Source organism: Chaetodon trifascialis, chromosome 17, assembly GCF_039877785.1.
Source record: "Chaetodon trifascialis isolate fChaTrf1 chromosome 17, fChaTrf1.hap1, whole genome shotgun sequence".
Lineage (NCBI taxonomy): Eukaryota > Metazoa > Chordata > Actinopteri > Chaetodontiformes > Chaetodontidae > Chaetodon > Chaetodon trifascialis.
In genome coordinates this window covers 7009672-7025308 of record NC_092072.1, presented here as the reverse complement: position 1 = coordinate 7025308, position 15637 = coordinate 7009672, and the positions used below count along the sequence as shown (strand labels likewise).

Sequence of the window (15637 nt, the reverse complement as noted above, 5' to 3'; positions counted from 1 at the left end):
CTGCTGGGGGGCTGCTGGCGTGCCTCTGGACATTCGTCTCTTTTCTTCTTTGCTGAAACCTTGAGTGCATAAACAGGTTTTCAGGCACAATGAATATTCAGTGTAAATGCACGAGGTGACTAACAGTTGTTTACTGCCATTTCCTTTGTCTTCTTCTTTCCTCCACAGATGAGTCAGTGGATGCTCAGACAGGCCGATGTGAAGCCTGGATTTAGCCTGTGTGAGGACCCCAACATGTAAGAGCCTGCCTAAATACTTTACTTCATGCTTTCACTGCTGTGACCTCTGGTAAAAATAATATCTGGTTGTTCCGCTCTGCGTACTTGGGCCCTCAGGTCTTCTGTTTTACTGTGACATTAATGCCAAAATCAAATGACAAAGAAATGCCTTTGCGCTGGAATTGCCAAAGAAAAGCTGATAATGAAATCACAACGAGCATGTGCCTGAATGAGGGACGAGCTTCCTCATGACTGAGACGATTTTGGCAGAAAATACAAAAGAGTATTCATGGCGGGTCTCACCTCCTCCAGATCCTCCGGTGTGAAGCTGATGTCTGCTGGGTCCATTTCCGGTCAGCTCGTACCATCGTGCACAAGAAATACAGAATTGGATGGAAGGCAGCAGGGTGATTTCAGTGAATTATTGAAGCAATAGCTTACTGGTCAGTACAGGTGGGCAGACAGGCAGGTATCGGTCCAGGTACACATGCAAATAACAGACACACAAAAACCAAAGCACACAGCAAGAACTGACAGAGGAGCAAAGCATGTGGGCTGGTGCAATATCTGCAGGGCTCATGAGGGAGGGTAAAAACAACTGAGCAGATACAGCCAGGAGAAAATGTCTGAGGTCATCTGGTGGTCAGGACGAGAACGGCAGTGAGGAACTGGGAATATGGTGAGTAGCTGCTAATTTATACTAAACTAATTTACTACTAAAGTGTAAAATACTGTTTCTCTGAGCATTAACATCAACCTGAGACACAGGCACAGGCATTCTGTCAGATATGTAAATATAGATCAATAAATATTTCTATGCATGGACGCCAGTAATCTCAGAAGTCCTGCATGCAGAGAGCATCAAGTGTATTTTAATGCATGATCAAAATGTCTTTCTGCTGCCTCTGTACAGTTGTAAGGTACAAGTTGAAATGAATTATTCAGTAAAATATTCCTTTTTCAAATCCTCTGTCTTACTTTCAAAGTCTGATTTGCAATGTCATAAAATCCCTCCGGATGAAGCGCTGCATCCATTTAACCCCTTCCTGCCAGCAGCAGCCCCTCTGTTGCTGGGCAATAAGCTCACAAATGGATCCGTTGTCTTGAGGGGCATTTTGATCCCCGTTAACAGTCCATCACCTCCTTGACCTTGAGCCAGTTTGTGTGATTTTTAATGCAGCTAGGCGGCCATTTTGGGGCACCAGGGGGCTCTGACATATTACTGACACTTCATTGTTTACTGCTCGTTTGAGTTTGACCTTCTCCTACCCTGCTGTGTCCTGCAGTAAGAGCTATGGGTGTCCTGGGCTGCAGCAGCACGGTCGAGGGCATCATTAATAATAGCTGACACACAGCTGGTCGGTGCTCTCTTGCTTCAAGTCTTTTATTTTGAAAATATTGACATTTAAGGCTCATATTTTAATCTCAAACATGAACGTTTCTGCAATCACCACCATTAAACCTAAAAGTATTTAGTTCACGTCAGGTTTTCTTCTAATTTAACAGATGTTAGTGCGTGTTTAACTTCATAACACACGTTCCACACATTTTTTTATGGCTGTGCCAGTCCACCAAGTTGAAATTAAGATGTCTCGTGCATAATTTTATGCAAATTTTCCTCAAATTCTGCCTAGGAAATTTGGTATCTTTGGGAACTTTTGGGACGTCCAGTAGAATTTAAAATAGTTCAGTGGGTTTGAACAATGTTTCGCAGCACAGCGGTGATTTGTAATCCACCAGTGGGCTCTTAATTGCTTCTAGATACTTATTTACCAGAAAAGAAAAAAAAAAAAAAATAACCAAAACATAAAGGTAATAAATCAAAACCTTAACTATAATCTGAACCAACAAAAAGGGCTACACTCTAACTCTTGATATAAACATGGTGTCTGATAATAAGATGTACATTTTTTAGTACAAGCAATCTACATACTGAATATAGATGTCTTGTATTGGTATGACAAGGTGCTTCATTCAAATTCCACAGATCAGCATTGAGAATAACTCTAGAATTAAGTCAGTATTCATAGATTCTTGCTCACATGCACATACACAGCACACATGCACATCTACCCATATGCTCGCCCTCCCTCGGCTCCATCCCTGTTTCCCACAGTACCCTCAGATGCATTAATCTCATTCTTGTGTCCAGACATTATCGCAGGTAAAGTTTGCTGTGAGCAGCTGAATGGACTTTACATGCAGCTGCCTTCAGAGCAGATCATTGTACTCCCTTCTCTCTCCATCTGGACTTAGCCCTGCAGGGACCAGATCAGTGCGTATTTAATTAAAGCATGAGTAATGCACTAGGTGGCTAGATAATCCGTTTTAGTCCTGATACCCCCTCAGCTCATAATTATTACACGGTTTGAGTTCAGTCTGTCTCGCTTGCAGTTTTTTTTTCTTACCTTTTGCTCCCTCTTCAACTCCTCCTCCTGGTTTCCCTCTCTGCTCCGGTCACGCCTCTTCCCTCTCTCTTTCTGTCTCACCCTCCCACATTCAAGGTTCAAGCCCCCGCAGCATTGATGAGATGGTGCAGTACTATGCGCCTGCCGCCAGTTTCAAGGTAATCTGTGTTGCCCGATGATTCTTCATGCAAGAGGCCTCAATTACATGCACACGTTGTACAGTACGCTGCACGTGACACACAGTAATGAGATACTGCACTGCCTGTTTGTTCAATATTTTATTTGAATCTTCTTCTCGCTGCTCGTCGGTAAGGTTTGTGACCACATGAAGACGGGCGAACTGAAAATGATTGGAAAATTGACTTGAGATTTGTGATTGGCTGGCATTGTGATGAATGAAGGTCTTTGATTTTGAAAGTCTGAATGTAAAGGAATGTTTTGTCCCAACGAGGTTTGATCACACACTTTCCATCAGCTCGCCTTGACGTGATCAATGCGTTCTGTTGTGTTTCCTCTCAGTTTGATCAGTGATGATAGATGATCTCTCAAGTCCCTATCGCTCAGCCCTGCCCCTATGATAAACACACACAGGCACAAAACGAGCTCGCGCATTCACTCACACACCCAGCTTCCAACCTAATCCATGGATGTGATGTGTAAATGAACTTATTTTTTAAATTCTCTCTTCTAATGTCAAATGCATAATTCAGCAACAGAGCAGGGAAAGCATATCTGTGTCACTACCTGCCTCCACCCACTCACCATCACTACTCTCTCGTCCCAGTTAAAGACACCAAGAAGACAGTCTGCATGATTATGGAGAAACTCATTTCCAAATGGCATGCCTCAGTCGGTCTGGCAGTGTGGCAGATGGGGATTGTAAGAGTAATGCTCATTCATCCTGGCAGGCTAACCAGCACTCCGTCTGCAATTAAGAAGTTGTGGGCAGTCAAGTGAACTTGACACTGTGTTTTTCATATCAGTGTCGCATGTTGCAGATAGGGTGTTTTTTAGAAATGGAGAAAGAGTGAAAAGAAATGACTCCAGGTTATTATTACACAAAATGTGTTCCAGATAAAAGGAAATTGAAATCCAGCCTGTAACCCCAAATTTGAATGAATAATGTAAATTAAGTAATAGGCATCCTAATCTACTTTTTCAGCCCCACTCAAGCCTGAAGGCAAAGCCTTTCTTTCTTTCTTTTTTTCCAATAAAGCTCTTATTTCCAGTCTCTGTAAGTCAGAGCGGTGATTCTGCATGGCAGAGCACATGCTGAAGAAGCAGCTTTGCGCAGCCTCCTGTCTTTTTCTGACACCTCTTGTATTTCAAATTAATTTAAATTCTGATGGCTCACAAAATAATCCAAGCACAGCTGTACAGTATAAGTAATGGATGGATGAATGCGTTGAATGATTTGATTTAACACAGAGCAGATGTACATAACATAGCCATTTATGGGATGAATTTGAATTATGCTGACTAAAAAAGTTATAATGACCCATGAGAAGCAATCATGTGGTGTAAACTGGCCTGGGGGCTGATGAGGCCAGATGTGTGACTTGGCTGTTATATAAGATCAGACCACCAAATGGCGCTGTTACCCCAAGTAGCATGGGCAAGTGCCCCCTGTTTTACCGTAATGTCGCCATTAATTTCGAAACATTTAGAGGGACTGTGTCAAGTTAAAAGATAAATATGGGTTCATGTTAATATTAATTGATAAGACATTTCTGTTTATGTAAGTTACAATATGTTACACCTGTAAAAAAAAGTCACATTAAATCATTAAAAAATACATTTTCACGTGGCACTTCTACTCTATCATTTACTGCCTCCACTCGCGTTGTCAAGCCGACTTCTCGCGATAGCTGCGGTGGCTGGAGCAGAGGAGCAGAGCAGGAAACTTGACATGTCAACAAAACAGATAAATAATCACCGCACAGGTAACATTACGTTGTCTAATGCGCTATGACATAAATATGACCACTCACAGCGATGTTAATTGTCACGTAGTGTCGGTATAATGAAACGGCACACACACAGAGACACACAAAAAGAAAGCTGAGGTGTCGGGTGGAGTGACTGTCCACTTAGCTTTTGATGACAGCCTCTCAGCATGTTAGCTAATTAACCGGCTATCACACTGAATGCGTTTGGATGTGCTATTTAAAGTCCAGGATAGCCTCTAACACACTTGTGCTGGTGTAAAGGCACGTTTATCCGTCTGTGAAACCCCGGAATACAACTTATATACTAAATGCTAAAGCGTTAGCTCAGACACTTTATCAGTGTTGAGTGTTTTTGGCTCGACAGCGTTTCGTTTTAGTCGATTTATGACAGCTGGGAAGCTTTCAGAGAGCTGTGCTGCGTTTCCTGGCTCTTTAAACGGGATTGTACTTCATTAACTGCACTTCAGTGGCTGACAAGCTAAATGTTATGCCAATATACTTGTGCATTGATGTGGCTGTCATTTTGTTTTTAGACTCACATCAAAAGAAACGCAGTGACTTCCACTAACTGTCCTACTTTCTTCCTCCTCGTCTTCCTTTTTCTCTCCATTTTCCTCTCCTGCCTCTGTACAACACTCCATTAAGGCATGTAAGGCGCGTGCTGCTGTGGAATAGCCTGACAGGTAACCTCACCTGGACCTCGACCTCCTCCACCAGCATCTTCACCTGCTGTCTCGATGACAACCCCTCCGCTCGTGTCGCCCTTTGGCGGGCAGCCCCCGGCACCACAGCAGCAGCAGCAGCAGCAGCAGCAGCAGCAGCAGCAGGCCCAGGCAGCGCGGGATGTCAACACGGCCTCGCTGTGTCGCATTGGCCAGGAGACGGTCCAAGACATTGTCCTCAGGACCATGGAGATCTTCCAGCTCCTCAGGAACATGCAGGTCTGCCTCTCTGCTCTCACGCCTGTCAAATATGGTTACACACCCCCTTCAGTTTTCTGCTCCCCTCTCCTCCTATCTGTCATCTTCTTGGCATATTTTTCACCCTCACACCCTTACAAGATGCTTAACACCATCAGAACAATGGTATGGGAGGAGTAACATGCACCAGTATTGGACAGCAACATAAAACAGCAGAATATAATCATAAAAAGCCAAAAGCTGAAAAAAAAATATAAAAGAATATACTAAAATAGTAATAATAGGTCTTATGATAACATGACAGAGCACTATTATGCAAATAACAAAACAGCTGTCATTGAGGACAGCAATTCTTTAAAAGCGTGTTTTGATGCATTAAAAAACAGACAATGCACGCAGACTGAAAGCGAAGTGGAAGGCTGCACCAAAGCGGAGGCATCGGCGCAGCCAGCCAAAAGGTTGATTGATTTTTGACTTCAACTCAGGATCAGCTCGAAAGTTTTCACCAGAGGCGTTCATGGGTGGTGGTGAGTTTAAAGATCACGTAATCTGGTGACCATGTGAGGCCTTCTATGGATCCTAAAGCAGATTTTCTACGAGTGCAAAGAAGTTGAAATCGTTGGTGATGTACAGTAGAAGCAGTTTGTTCTCGGTAGCATGGCTGCAGAACTCTGCACGCAGGGTGCTTTAGCATTAATGGATATCAGTGTAAAGACACAAAAACAGAGAAAATTAAAAACCTCACATCTTTAATATTCCTGGTTTGGTAAAAACGCAGCTTGAATATTTTTTTCATCGTAACACCAGCGATCTCACAAAGACGCTGGGAATAAGGCGTTCAAACGGTGTTAGTGAGCAGAGGCTGACGAGCAGGGCCTTGTTGAACAGCAGCGTCCAGTCTGTCACGTTTGCTCAGGACCTTTTTAAGTGTGGTCAGACTGTTGAATTCAAAGTTTTTGGCAGAATAGCATGATTGTGTTTCATCCGCCTACCAATGAAAACAAAACGCTACGGTGATGAATAATGCACGTTGTATGTCAAGTGTTGTCGAGTCATGATAAGAAATCCAACACATGCTAAGAAAGGCTTTCGCTCCTTTGGCTTTTCAGTGATTTTCCTGTGTTGAAGGTTCACCACTTTCTCTCTTTGCTGTTAGAATTTATGAGAAGCTGTTCGAGGAGACGAGCCTAATTTCTGGTTTTAGATTTCTTATTGGTGAAACTAATCTTTTCCCTCAGAAACCGCATCACACACAGTCTGTTGGTATGTAAAGTCCTTACGCTGATACCTCAAATGTGCCTTTAATTTTTGCACTTCGCATTAGGGCAATCTACGGCAGTTACTTTCAAAGTTAATCTCGCGGATTCCTTAAGCATTTTATTCAGGATATCAGGAGTCTCTGGATCAGTTTGCTCTGCAGTTCACATGTAGTTCAGTCCTGACGGCGTCCTGGAGACGAGGTCAGCATGAGTTTATCATGGATGTCTGCCTGCTCCTCTGAGACGCTCCTCCTGCACCTTGTTAAAATCGCAGCCACAGACAGGCCAAACAAGCACACCTCAGCCACAGAATGCACAAACAGCATTGTTGTGACTTGTTTTTTAGATCACAGACTGTCTTTATGCTCATAAAAATTCTTCATTTATCTTCTGTTCCTCCCCTCCCTCCCTCCCTCTCCACCTCTGTCTGTCTGTCTGTCTCCCCTCTGTTTCTCCGTGTCTCTCTCTTCCCTTTGCCTGCCCTGAAGGCAGGCTTGTTTCATGTTATGTAGGATGTTCATAATCAGACAGTGCTGCCCCAGAGGCTTGTCGATCCTCTCAATAAAAACAGCATCTTGTTACTCTTAAACACCCATTGTAGTTAAAAGCCAGTGATGCTGCCTCAGTATGAGTGAAAACATTCAGTGCAGCAGCGGAAGCAGTTCACCTTTGAAGCAGCAGAGTTTGTGTTTGGCAGTTTAAACTGTGATTTCATTATATTATCAAGACCGGTTACCATGTTGTTGCACCAACACAATCGTGTTAAACACATTTTTAAGGTTTCTCTATAGCCCGGCTTCTCTTATTCTTAAGTAGACAGGAATCTCTCACTTTGTTATGGGTGTGCATCAGTAGGAACAGCTGAGGGTTTGCACTGCATTAAGCATCAATGGCTGCTCCTTTTTATTAGCACGAGCGAAACTGTTGGCTTGCGCTTTGCTTAACACAGTGTTTCCTCTGTGGTGTTTCTCAGCTGCCTAATGGAGTCACTTACCACCCCAACACCCACCAGGACAGGCTGGGAAAACTCCAGGAGCACCTACGCATGCTCTCTGTGCTGTTTCGCAAGCTGCGCCTCGTCTACGACAAATGCAACGAAAACTGCGCCGGGATGGACCCCATACCCCCGGAGGTGAGGCGTGGAGACATTGACGAGATTTGCCATTCTCTCATATGAATGTGAATGGAAGCGTATGTGTTGTTTTGACCAGTTTGAATACAAATTTACACCATAATCAGGTAAAACGTGTTCAGTCACATGATACTGGCACCAAACTTATGTATTTATATGTATAATCCAAAATATATATAAACCTCACCCAGGAAGAGATTATCAATCTGAGGATAGTAGCAGCACCTTCCAGCATTAGCACAAATGAAATCAGTGAGTTTGAGTGAGGCGGCACGGTGGAGCAGCAGGTAGAGCGTGTGCCTTACAGCAAGAAGGTTGCTGGTTCGATCCCTGGGTCGGGCCTTTCTGTGTGAAGTTTGCATGTTCTTCCCGTGCATATGTGGGTACTCGTCCTCCCACAGACCAAAAACATGCTCATTAGGTTAATTGGTGACTCTAAATTGTCCTTAGGTGTGCATGTGAGCGTGAATGGTTGTTTGTCTGTATATGTTGCCCTGCAATCGGCTGGCGACCGGCTCAGGGTGTACCCCGCCTCTCGCCCGTTGACAGCTGGGATAGGCTCCAGCCCCCCGCAACCCCGGAAAGGGATAGTTGGGTGTAGACGACGGATGGATGGATGGAGTTTGAGTGACTGTCATGTCGACCCTGATGTGGACACTTCACCTGTGATTCCAACAGAATGTGATAATTTGCTAATCCTCTTTGACTTATACTTCACTGAAAACAGTCCAAAGACAGATCTCATCAGCTTCATTGATTTTTGTAAATATCTGCTGATTCTGAATTTGATGCAGCAACAACACGTTGGGACAGGAGCCACAAAATACACCTGCTCCAAAAACACCTGTTTGGATCATTCCACAGGTAAACAGGTTGATTGGTAACAGGTGATAGTATCATGATTGGGTATGAAAGGGACATCCTGGAAAGGCTCAAGCGAGGTTCACCACTTTGTGAACACATGATTGGATAAAGAGTATTACTACATGAGCTCAGGGACACTTTGTAAAACTGTTGTCAGTAAACACAGTTTGTTTGCAGGTGATTGAATTCTGTTTTTATTTGTGTTTTATGCAGCGGCCCAACTTTTTCAGAATCAGGGTTGTAATCCGTTTCTTTCTTTAGATTTTACTCCATCATCACTTTACCAACACTTAAAATTATTTCACCCATCCATGTGGAGTCATACATGGCCGAGCACACACGCTCTCTTACAGCACTGTCCCATCAACAGTTTAGCAGAATGATAGAAACAAAATAACAAGAACAGACAGCATCAATAAATAAAGGATTAACCTGACAGTAAACAAGACGCAGGCTCTGCGAAAACAATCACAGGCTTGCAGGGAACATTGTTATCTGGAGGTTATATTACATTAACAAGATTTACTTCACTTTAAACCCATTTACAGGAGGAGGACATATTCTCTGGTTTTCGTACTGTTCTCATATTATTATTGATGGTTACAGTCTCTGGTGCTACTGAGATGGTATCCTGACTCACCCGAACTCAAATCAAGTTATGCTTTAAATGCACGCGCTGTACAGAAATCGCTGCAATTAGATCTTGCATGATGTGGTGGAACGACTGTTTTAATCCGACTTTGACTGATCGAATCATCCAGATGCTGTAAATGCTGTGATTTTATTTTTAATGCTTTCAGCCACTGCCTCATATAGGTCAGCTTTCACACAACCCGCCTGCTAAATTAGGAAGCTGTTAGTTTAAAGGAAGTAGGCCATTGTTGCTGCCGCACCTCCTTGCTCACGCACACACACACACACACACACACACACACACACACACACACACACACACACACAGCACTTTACCCCGGGGGACTCTTATCTCACTTACTCCCTCTAGGTCTGTCTTTTCTCCGCTCGCAGCAGATTCATTGGTCGCTTCAGGTGAGTCTCCAGAGTCTCTTTACCGCTGGTTACGGTCACCATCCACCTTCAGGAACAACAGCACTTGAGCTCAGCCGCACTCCATCCCCGCCTGCCTGCACAGACACACACAGAAATACACGTGCATGCGTACACTCGTGTCCCGCGCACTTTATATACACAACATAGACGTGCGTGTGGCGCACTGTAGCATGTCACAAAGGCGTTTTTTTCAACATCGCCGTGCACTTACACACGCGCGCGCGCACACTGGCTCAGTGGGCATGCACTGTTCGAGGCTCCATGCTGGGCTACAGCTAGGCTATCCACCACTGTTTGATTGGATTTATGACTGCGGCAGTCCCTTCCCAATTTCTACAGATTGGCTCGGAGCTAATCTCTCTCACCAGACTCCTACTGAGGATAAAGGAGGATGTGGGAGGAGACCAGTCTTAAATTGGAACAAATTTGTGATGGCTGCCACCGTGTACATTTTCCGCATTGAATAATGCTGTCGCTCTGAAGCATTGCGAATGATCTCTCCACTAGTTGTTCAGAATGACTCTCGGCTGCAGTTCCACCCCTGAATCAAAGGTTCTCTTTGACATTTTCCTTTGCTGTAATGGTTTAAACCCTCATTGAGTCATCACGCCAGCTAGCTATTTTTCTCCCTCTTATTCCCACCTTATTTAAATGTTTATTCATTTCCCCTTGAGGCTGAGCCCCAGTCCGGTGCTGACCAGCCAATAGCTCAGCTCACCGTGTTTGTCTGGGGCGGAGGGTTGTTGATTTTGGCCCCGGCGTGCATGCCATTTATCATCTCGGAGAATTCAGGTGCCTGCCTGACAGCCGCTCACTATTGGCTGCCCGAAACAGGAAGTGGAATCAATGACTCGGGCAGTGTGACCTCATCGCAGCCTAATTAGCAACAGACCCGTTTAATGAACAGCTGGACCAAGTGCAAGCGTCAGCGCTTTGCTCTTTTTCTTTCCAGCTGTCATGCCTTGCTGCCCCGTTGCAGCTTTTTCCTCCCGCTCTCTCACACTCTCTCCTTCTTTCTGCGTTTCTTCCCTCTTCCTCTTTTTCCACCTTTAGTCTTCTTTCTCTCTCTGACGGCTGCTCAATATTGTCTGTCAATTTCCTTCTTTCCTCCTCTCTTCCTTTAAATCTGTGTTCACGTCGGCTTTGTTTCCCTCTCTTCTGCTTTTCCTCTGTTCCTCCCTCTCTGTTTTTCAAGTCCTCCTCTCCTCTGTCATTTCCTGCACTGAACAGCTATTTCATTTCCCTCTCGCCTTACCCGTTCACCCTGCTATTTTCTTATTATTTTGTTATTTTTTTCAGTTTGTCTTTTCTACCCCTTTTTCCTTTTGTCTCACCGAGGCAACCTGGAGAACTTCATTAGCCCATTCCTCTCTGTCAGCCAGGAAACCACATCCATCTTTCTGTGGAAGAGGCAGGGGTTATGACTCACACAGGCTCACTCGCACACAAGCTGCATGGCTACACGTGCGCACACACACATAATACACTCTCCATCCATCTTTCCCACCCTACTCAGCACATTTCATTTTCCCCCCCAGAAGCTGCCAAAATCTGCCCACTACCTTTAAAATTCGATATGTCGCTGGCTTCAGTCTGAAATTATCTAATGAAAAAACTTTCCTCTTTTCCTACTTAAAGTTTTCCCGAGCCAGAGACAAGCTCATAGTTTGTCTGATATAATATCCTGCACATGTCCTCGCTGTCTTTTCCCCCTCCAGCACTCCAGAGTTTACAGTTTGGCATGGAGCTCGGCCTGGAAACTGACAGGAGCGCAGAAAGTTATCCAGATTTTTATATCTTTATATCTCCCTCGCAGCCTCTGTTTCTTTTTGTGTTTCTCTTACTCTGTCTTCTCTTCTTCCTGAATTTGTTTTCTGTTGTCTCTCTCTCTCTCTCTCGCTCTTTTTCCCAGCCCTCACTGCCCTCTTCAACCCTCGCTTTTTTCTCTCCGACTATCTGACATTTCGCCCATCATCTCGCCGTCTCCTCTCTCCATCTGTTTGTCCACATTTCTCTCCGTCTGCCTTGATTTTTTTTTTTTTTTTCATGCTCGTCTCGATGTTGGCCGTCTCCAGCTGTACTCGAACACCAGTCAGTCATTGCTTCCAGACGAGGCAGCTTACTCCAATCATTGTGTAGCGTCCGCGGGGCCTTCGCTCCAGCTGCACAACCCCAGGTCAATCAGTGTAGCCAAGCAGAATAATGTAAAGACCTTTGCATGATTTAGATTAGCATTGTGCCGTGTTGTTATTGGACCAAGGTGTGTTTTCCCACACAGGCGGTTTTTATTGGCTCCTCGTCATTTGGACAGTCTCCCACCTAATCTGTGTTTATGATCTTGTCTGGTATGACAGTTTTTGTTTTGGAACGGCTCGCAGACTTTGTTTTTTCTCGTAACAGGAACTCCTTGCTTCCAGTGTGATAACGCACTGCAGATTATCTTTGCAGCTTTTAATTGAAACCCATTTAAAGGGGCATCGTGTGTCTGAAGATGGTGGATTTTTGAGAGTGAAGCTACTGTGTCAACATAACTGATACTTCCTGGGACTTCTGTCCCGTGGCACAGGCATTAACACTGTTTGTGCATTGTGGTCACTCTGCACTCTTCAGTCGCTCTAAAGAGCAAATCAATCACACATTGTCAAACCCTTTATGTCCTTGCTGTGCATCGTACCAGAACACTGAGTTCTCAAGACACTCACACACGACTCAGTGTGACTGCAGTCAGCCTCCTGCTCCCCTCCTCCCCGAGGTGACCACTAGGGGGCAGTGTGATGTAAAGCAGCATGCAGCGACCCTGTGGGCTCTCAGGAACGCCGCCTCGCCTGAAGACTCTTGCACATCAGCCTCGCTGTAGTGTCAAGCAGACAAGGTCAAGCACACAGAGCGTTGAAAAATGAATTAATCTCCCACTCGCTTTCTGTCTCTCTCTCGCTGGCCTGTCTCTCTCCATACGTTGAAGAGCGGCGGGTGAGCCTGTGCTCGAGAGCTTACACTGAATCCCCATTTTCACCACTTCATGGGAACAAGATTAAGAGACAGCACGAGGATATCTTGAGTATGTGATGACACTCATAGGGTGAGGTTTCCCATGAGCACATAAGTCTGACCAATAACTGCACTCAGCAGGTATTAAGGGAAAAATCTGAATATGTTTTAATGTATTTGAATTCATGGGCCGAGTAAGAGGAGGAAGAGGAAGGTGCATCAGAGAGCAAGTTTTGCTCCATTATGACAAAAGTAAAGTTGTTAAAATACTGTCACAGTGTAAAATCTGTATGTACAGTGCCAAATAAGTTGACTATGTTAGCCTTTTGGTAGTGATCGTCTTGCTTATACTGAATAATAAAGCCAGATTTATTTCTTTGCTGTCCCTTCCAGCAACTGATACCCTTTGTGGAGGATGACAGCTCAAAACACGAGGATCGCTCAGCTGCTCAGAGCCGCCCTGCCACCGAGGAGAGGAGAGAAATCCTGGAGGTCAATAAGGTATTGTGTTCTGTGTCCCAACAGCGCAGCACTGTTAGGGTTACAGGTTTGATTCCCAGCTGGCGGTCATGAAACGAGAAAGGAGGGCTAATAAAAGAAAAATGAAAAATAGGTTCCTAAACTGATATCTTGAAATTTTATCACAGCTTGACATGATGTTATTTCAGACCAGGAAAGGCTTGGATCCATGTGCTTCCAGACCTTTTAATGAATCAGACCTGCTGCATCTGAGCTGGAGGGAAAACAGTATCATCTTAAAGATAGGAAATAATAATAAGGTGTGAAATTTCATTACAGATCAGTAATTTTACTCACATCATTAACCTGAAGCTTTCATAGCCCACTTTCATTATTTGGATAGCGAGCATCCAGGTTGTAAAGACGAGGTTTGCACAAAACAGAATTAAGAGGCTACACCTGATAAACTTTATTGTCTGCTGATAGAGTTTGTGTGTTTAAAGGGGCCAGTGTGCTGCTGGGAAATGCTATTAACAAGTATTGCTTTTCAAAGGCTGCGTTCATTTAGTTTGTCATTCTGAGCTGCGTGTGAACTTTTTCTGCTATTCCTTGGACTTTGTGTGCATTCAGATGTGCACGCATGTGACGCTGAAGGTTCTGGGCTTTGTTGGCCTGTTTTGCTCCAAGGACACCTGCAGTGTCACGTGGAGATTGTGCACAGTGCCTACGGACTGGCTGAAAAGGGTGGAGGTTCCCAGTAATGTGGTCTTGTTATCAACGTATCGCTCTGCTCAGCCTTCTTAAAGCTGTGTGTGCTGGACAGGAAGCTCCTGTTGACTGCTGAAGCTCAGATTCACACCTGGTAATTGGACAGTGAGTCGCAGCCTTTGCTGGAGTGTTTTATCGTGGAGGTGTGCCGCCTTTCCTGAAATAAAGCTTAGAACTAAAAGTTATTACATTTTCATTAAATATAGCATTAAGCTAATTAAGCTTCGGGGAAACAAACTGTGGTGCTACCTCACGCAGGAAAGGCCGTACATTTAATGAATGAGGTGATTGTTTAAGCTGTCGTCCTGTATCTAAACTGTCATTTCATACACAAACTACTTTCACTCGCCAATTTCCTGGGGACAGTGGAGGGCTGATGGGAATTTAAGAGCGTGCTCAGGGCTATGGCAGGTATGGTTGACCTATGGAGCAATGAGGCTGTGACTTAAAGCCACCCGATAGGACCACTTGTATGAGGAAAGTCATTGTGCTTAACGATAAGTCAAGCTTTCTGACTTGCCTCATCAGTGATTCAGTTTTCATGGACTGAATCTCGAGGATTGTGGCATGTTTGACGTGATATCACCATTTCTTCTCTGCTTTTTGCTCTAGATGTTGCTCTCCAGGCTGCATTGGAGCAAAGTGCTGGGAATTCATTCAACCTTTATTTAAAATTAAAAATAAAAACTCATTGATCATGGCCTCAGGTCAGTGCAGTTAAAACAGAATAGCTCTACACAATAATAACGAACGAGAAAACAAACAAAAGCAATAACAGGACACAGCTAAAAGCAGCGCAATCGAAGTGTGAGTAGTTCTAAATCAGGTTTTAAATTGACTTATAGGTACAAATGTGTTAAGTTCTTCATGCGTGCAGCACAAAAACTAAAAGCAGCTTTCTCAAACTCAGTGTTTGCGCGTCGGGCTTCGAGCATGAACCAGTCACTAGAACGGGTCGATTAATGACTGTGAGACCAGGTTAATAAGGAAGTGATGCATGATGGCCGTTAAGAGCCTTATGAATAATTAGAAAGCAACGCCTGCCACATCGTCCTGTTAGAGACACCCGCCCAACCTTTTCATCCAAGATGCAATGATGAGTGGAAAAACTGTCCCCAGTAATGAGTCTCTGGGTGGAGTGATTAGCTGAATGAGAGCCGTCACCTGAAAATCTGACTGCTGCCCCCAGTGAGGGAATTCAAGCATCTCAGTGTCTTGTTCGCGAGTGAGGGTAAGATGAAGGTGAAGGTCTCACTTTACCAGTTCATACCCCGTCTCAGCCTTCTCGTGTGGGGCTCTGGGAAGTCATAGCTTAGGTAATATATCTGGTTTACACCGCTGACCACAGATCAGAAAACGGTAACAAAGAACAGCTTTGTGTTGCCAGTATGCATGAAAGGATTAAAATACACGTGTAAGTGAGATATTAAGTTACTTTTATAGTTATAAATGTAATGCAAATATCAGTGAGAACGAACTGACCGTTAGCTACAGAGAGCTAACATTAGCAAGGTAGCAGCTGATGGTGCTTTGAGTTTTAGCAGAAGGAAAGAGGAGATGACTTTTCTTCCCATCTTGTGAATGAGGTGTTCACTTCTGGAGTG

At 44.3% G+C, this 15637-nt stretch overlaps 1 protein-coding gene across 1 annotated transcript in view; it reads left to right on the top strand.

The window, feature by feature from the left end:
* The first annotated feature begins 4490 nt into the window (after positions 1-4490).
* med30 (mediator complex subunit 30) overlaps positions 4491-15637 on the top strand; it is a 34483-nt gene continuing 23336 nt past the window's right edge. Inside the window, exons 1-4 of the mRNA XM_070984915.1 lie at positions 4491-4569; positions 5221-5516; positions 7728-7886; positions 13200-13307. Coding sequence (XP_070841016.1) covers positions 5313-5516; positions 7728-7886; positions 13200-13307 — 471 coding nt within the window. The 5' untranslated portion in view covers positions 4491-4569; positions 5221-5312. The remainder of the gene's footprint in view (positions 4570-5220; positions 5517-7727; positions 7887-13199; positions 13308-15637) is intronic.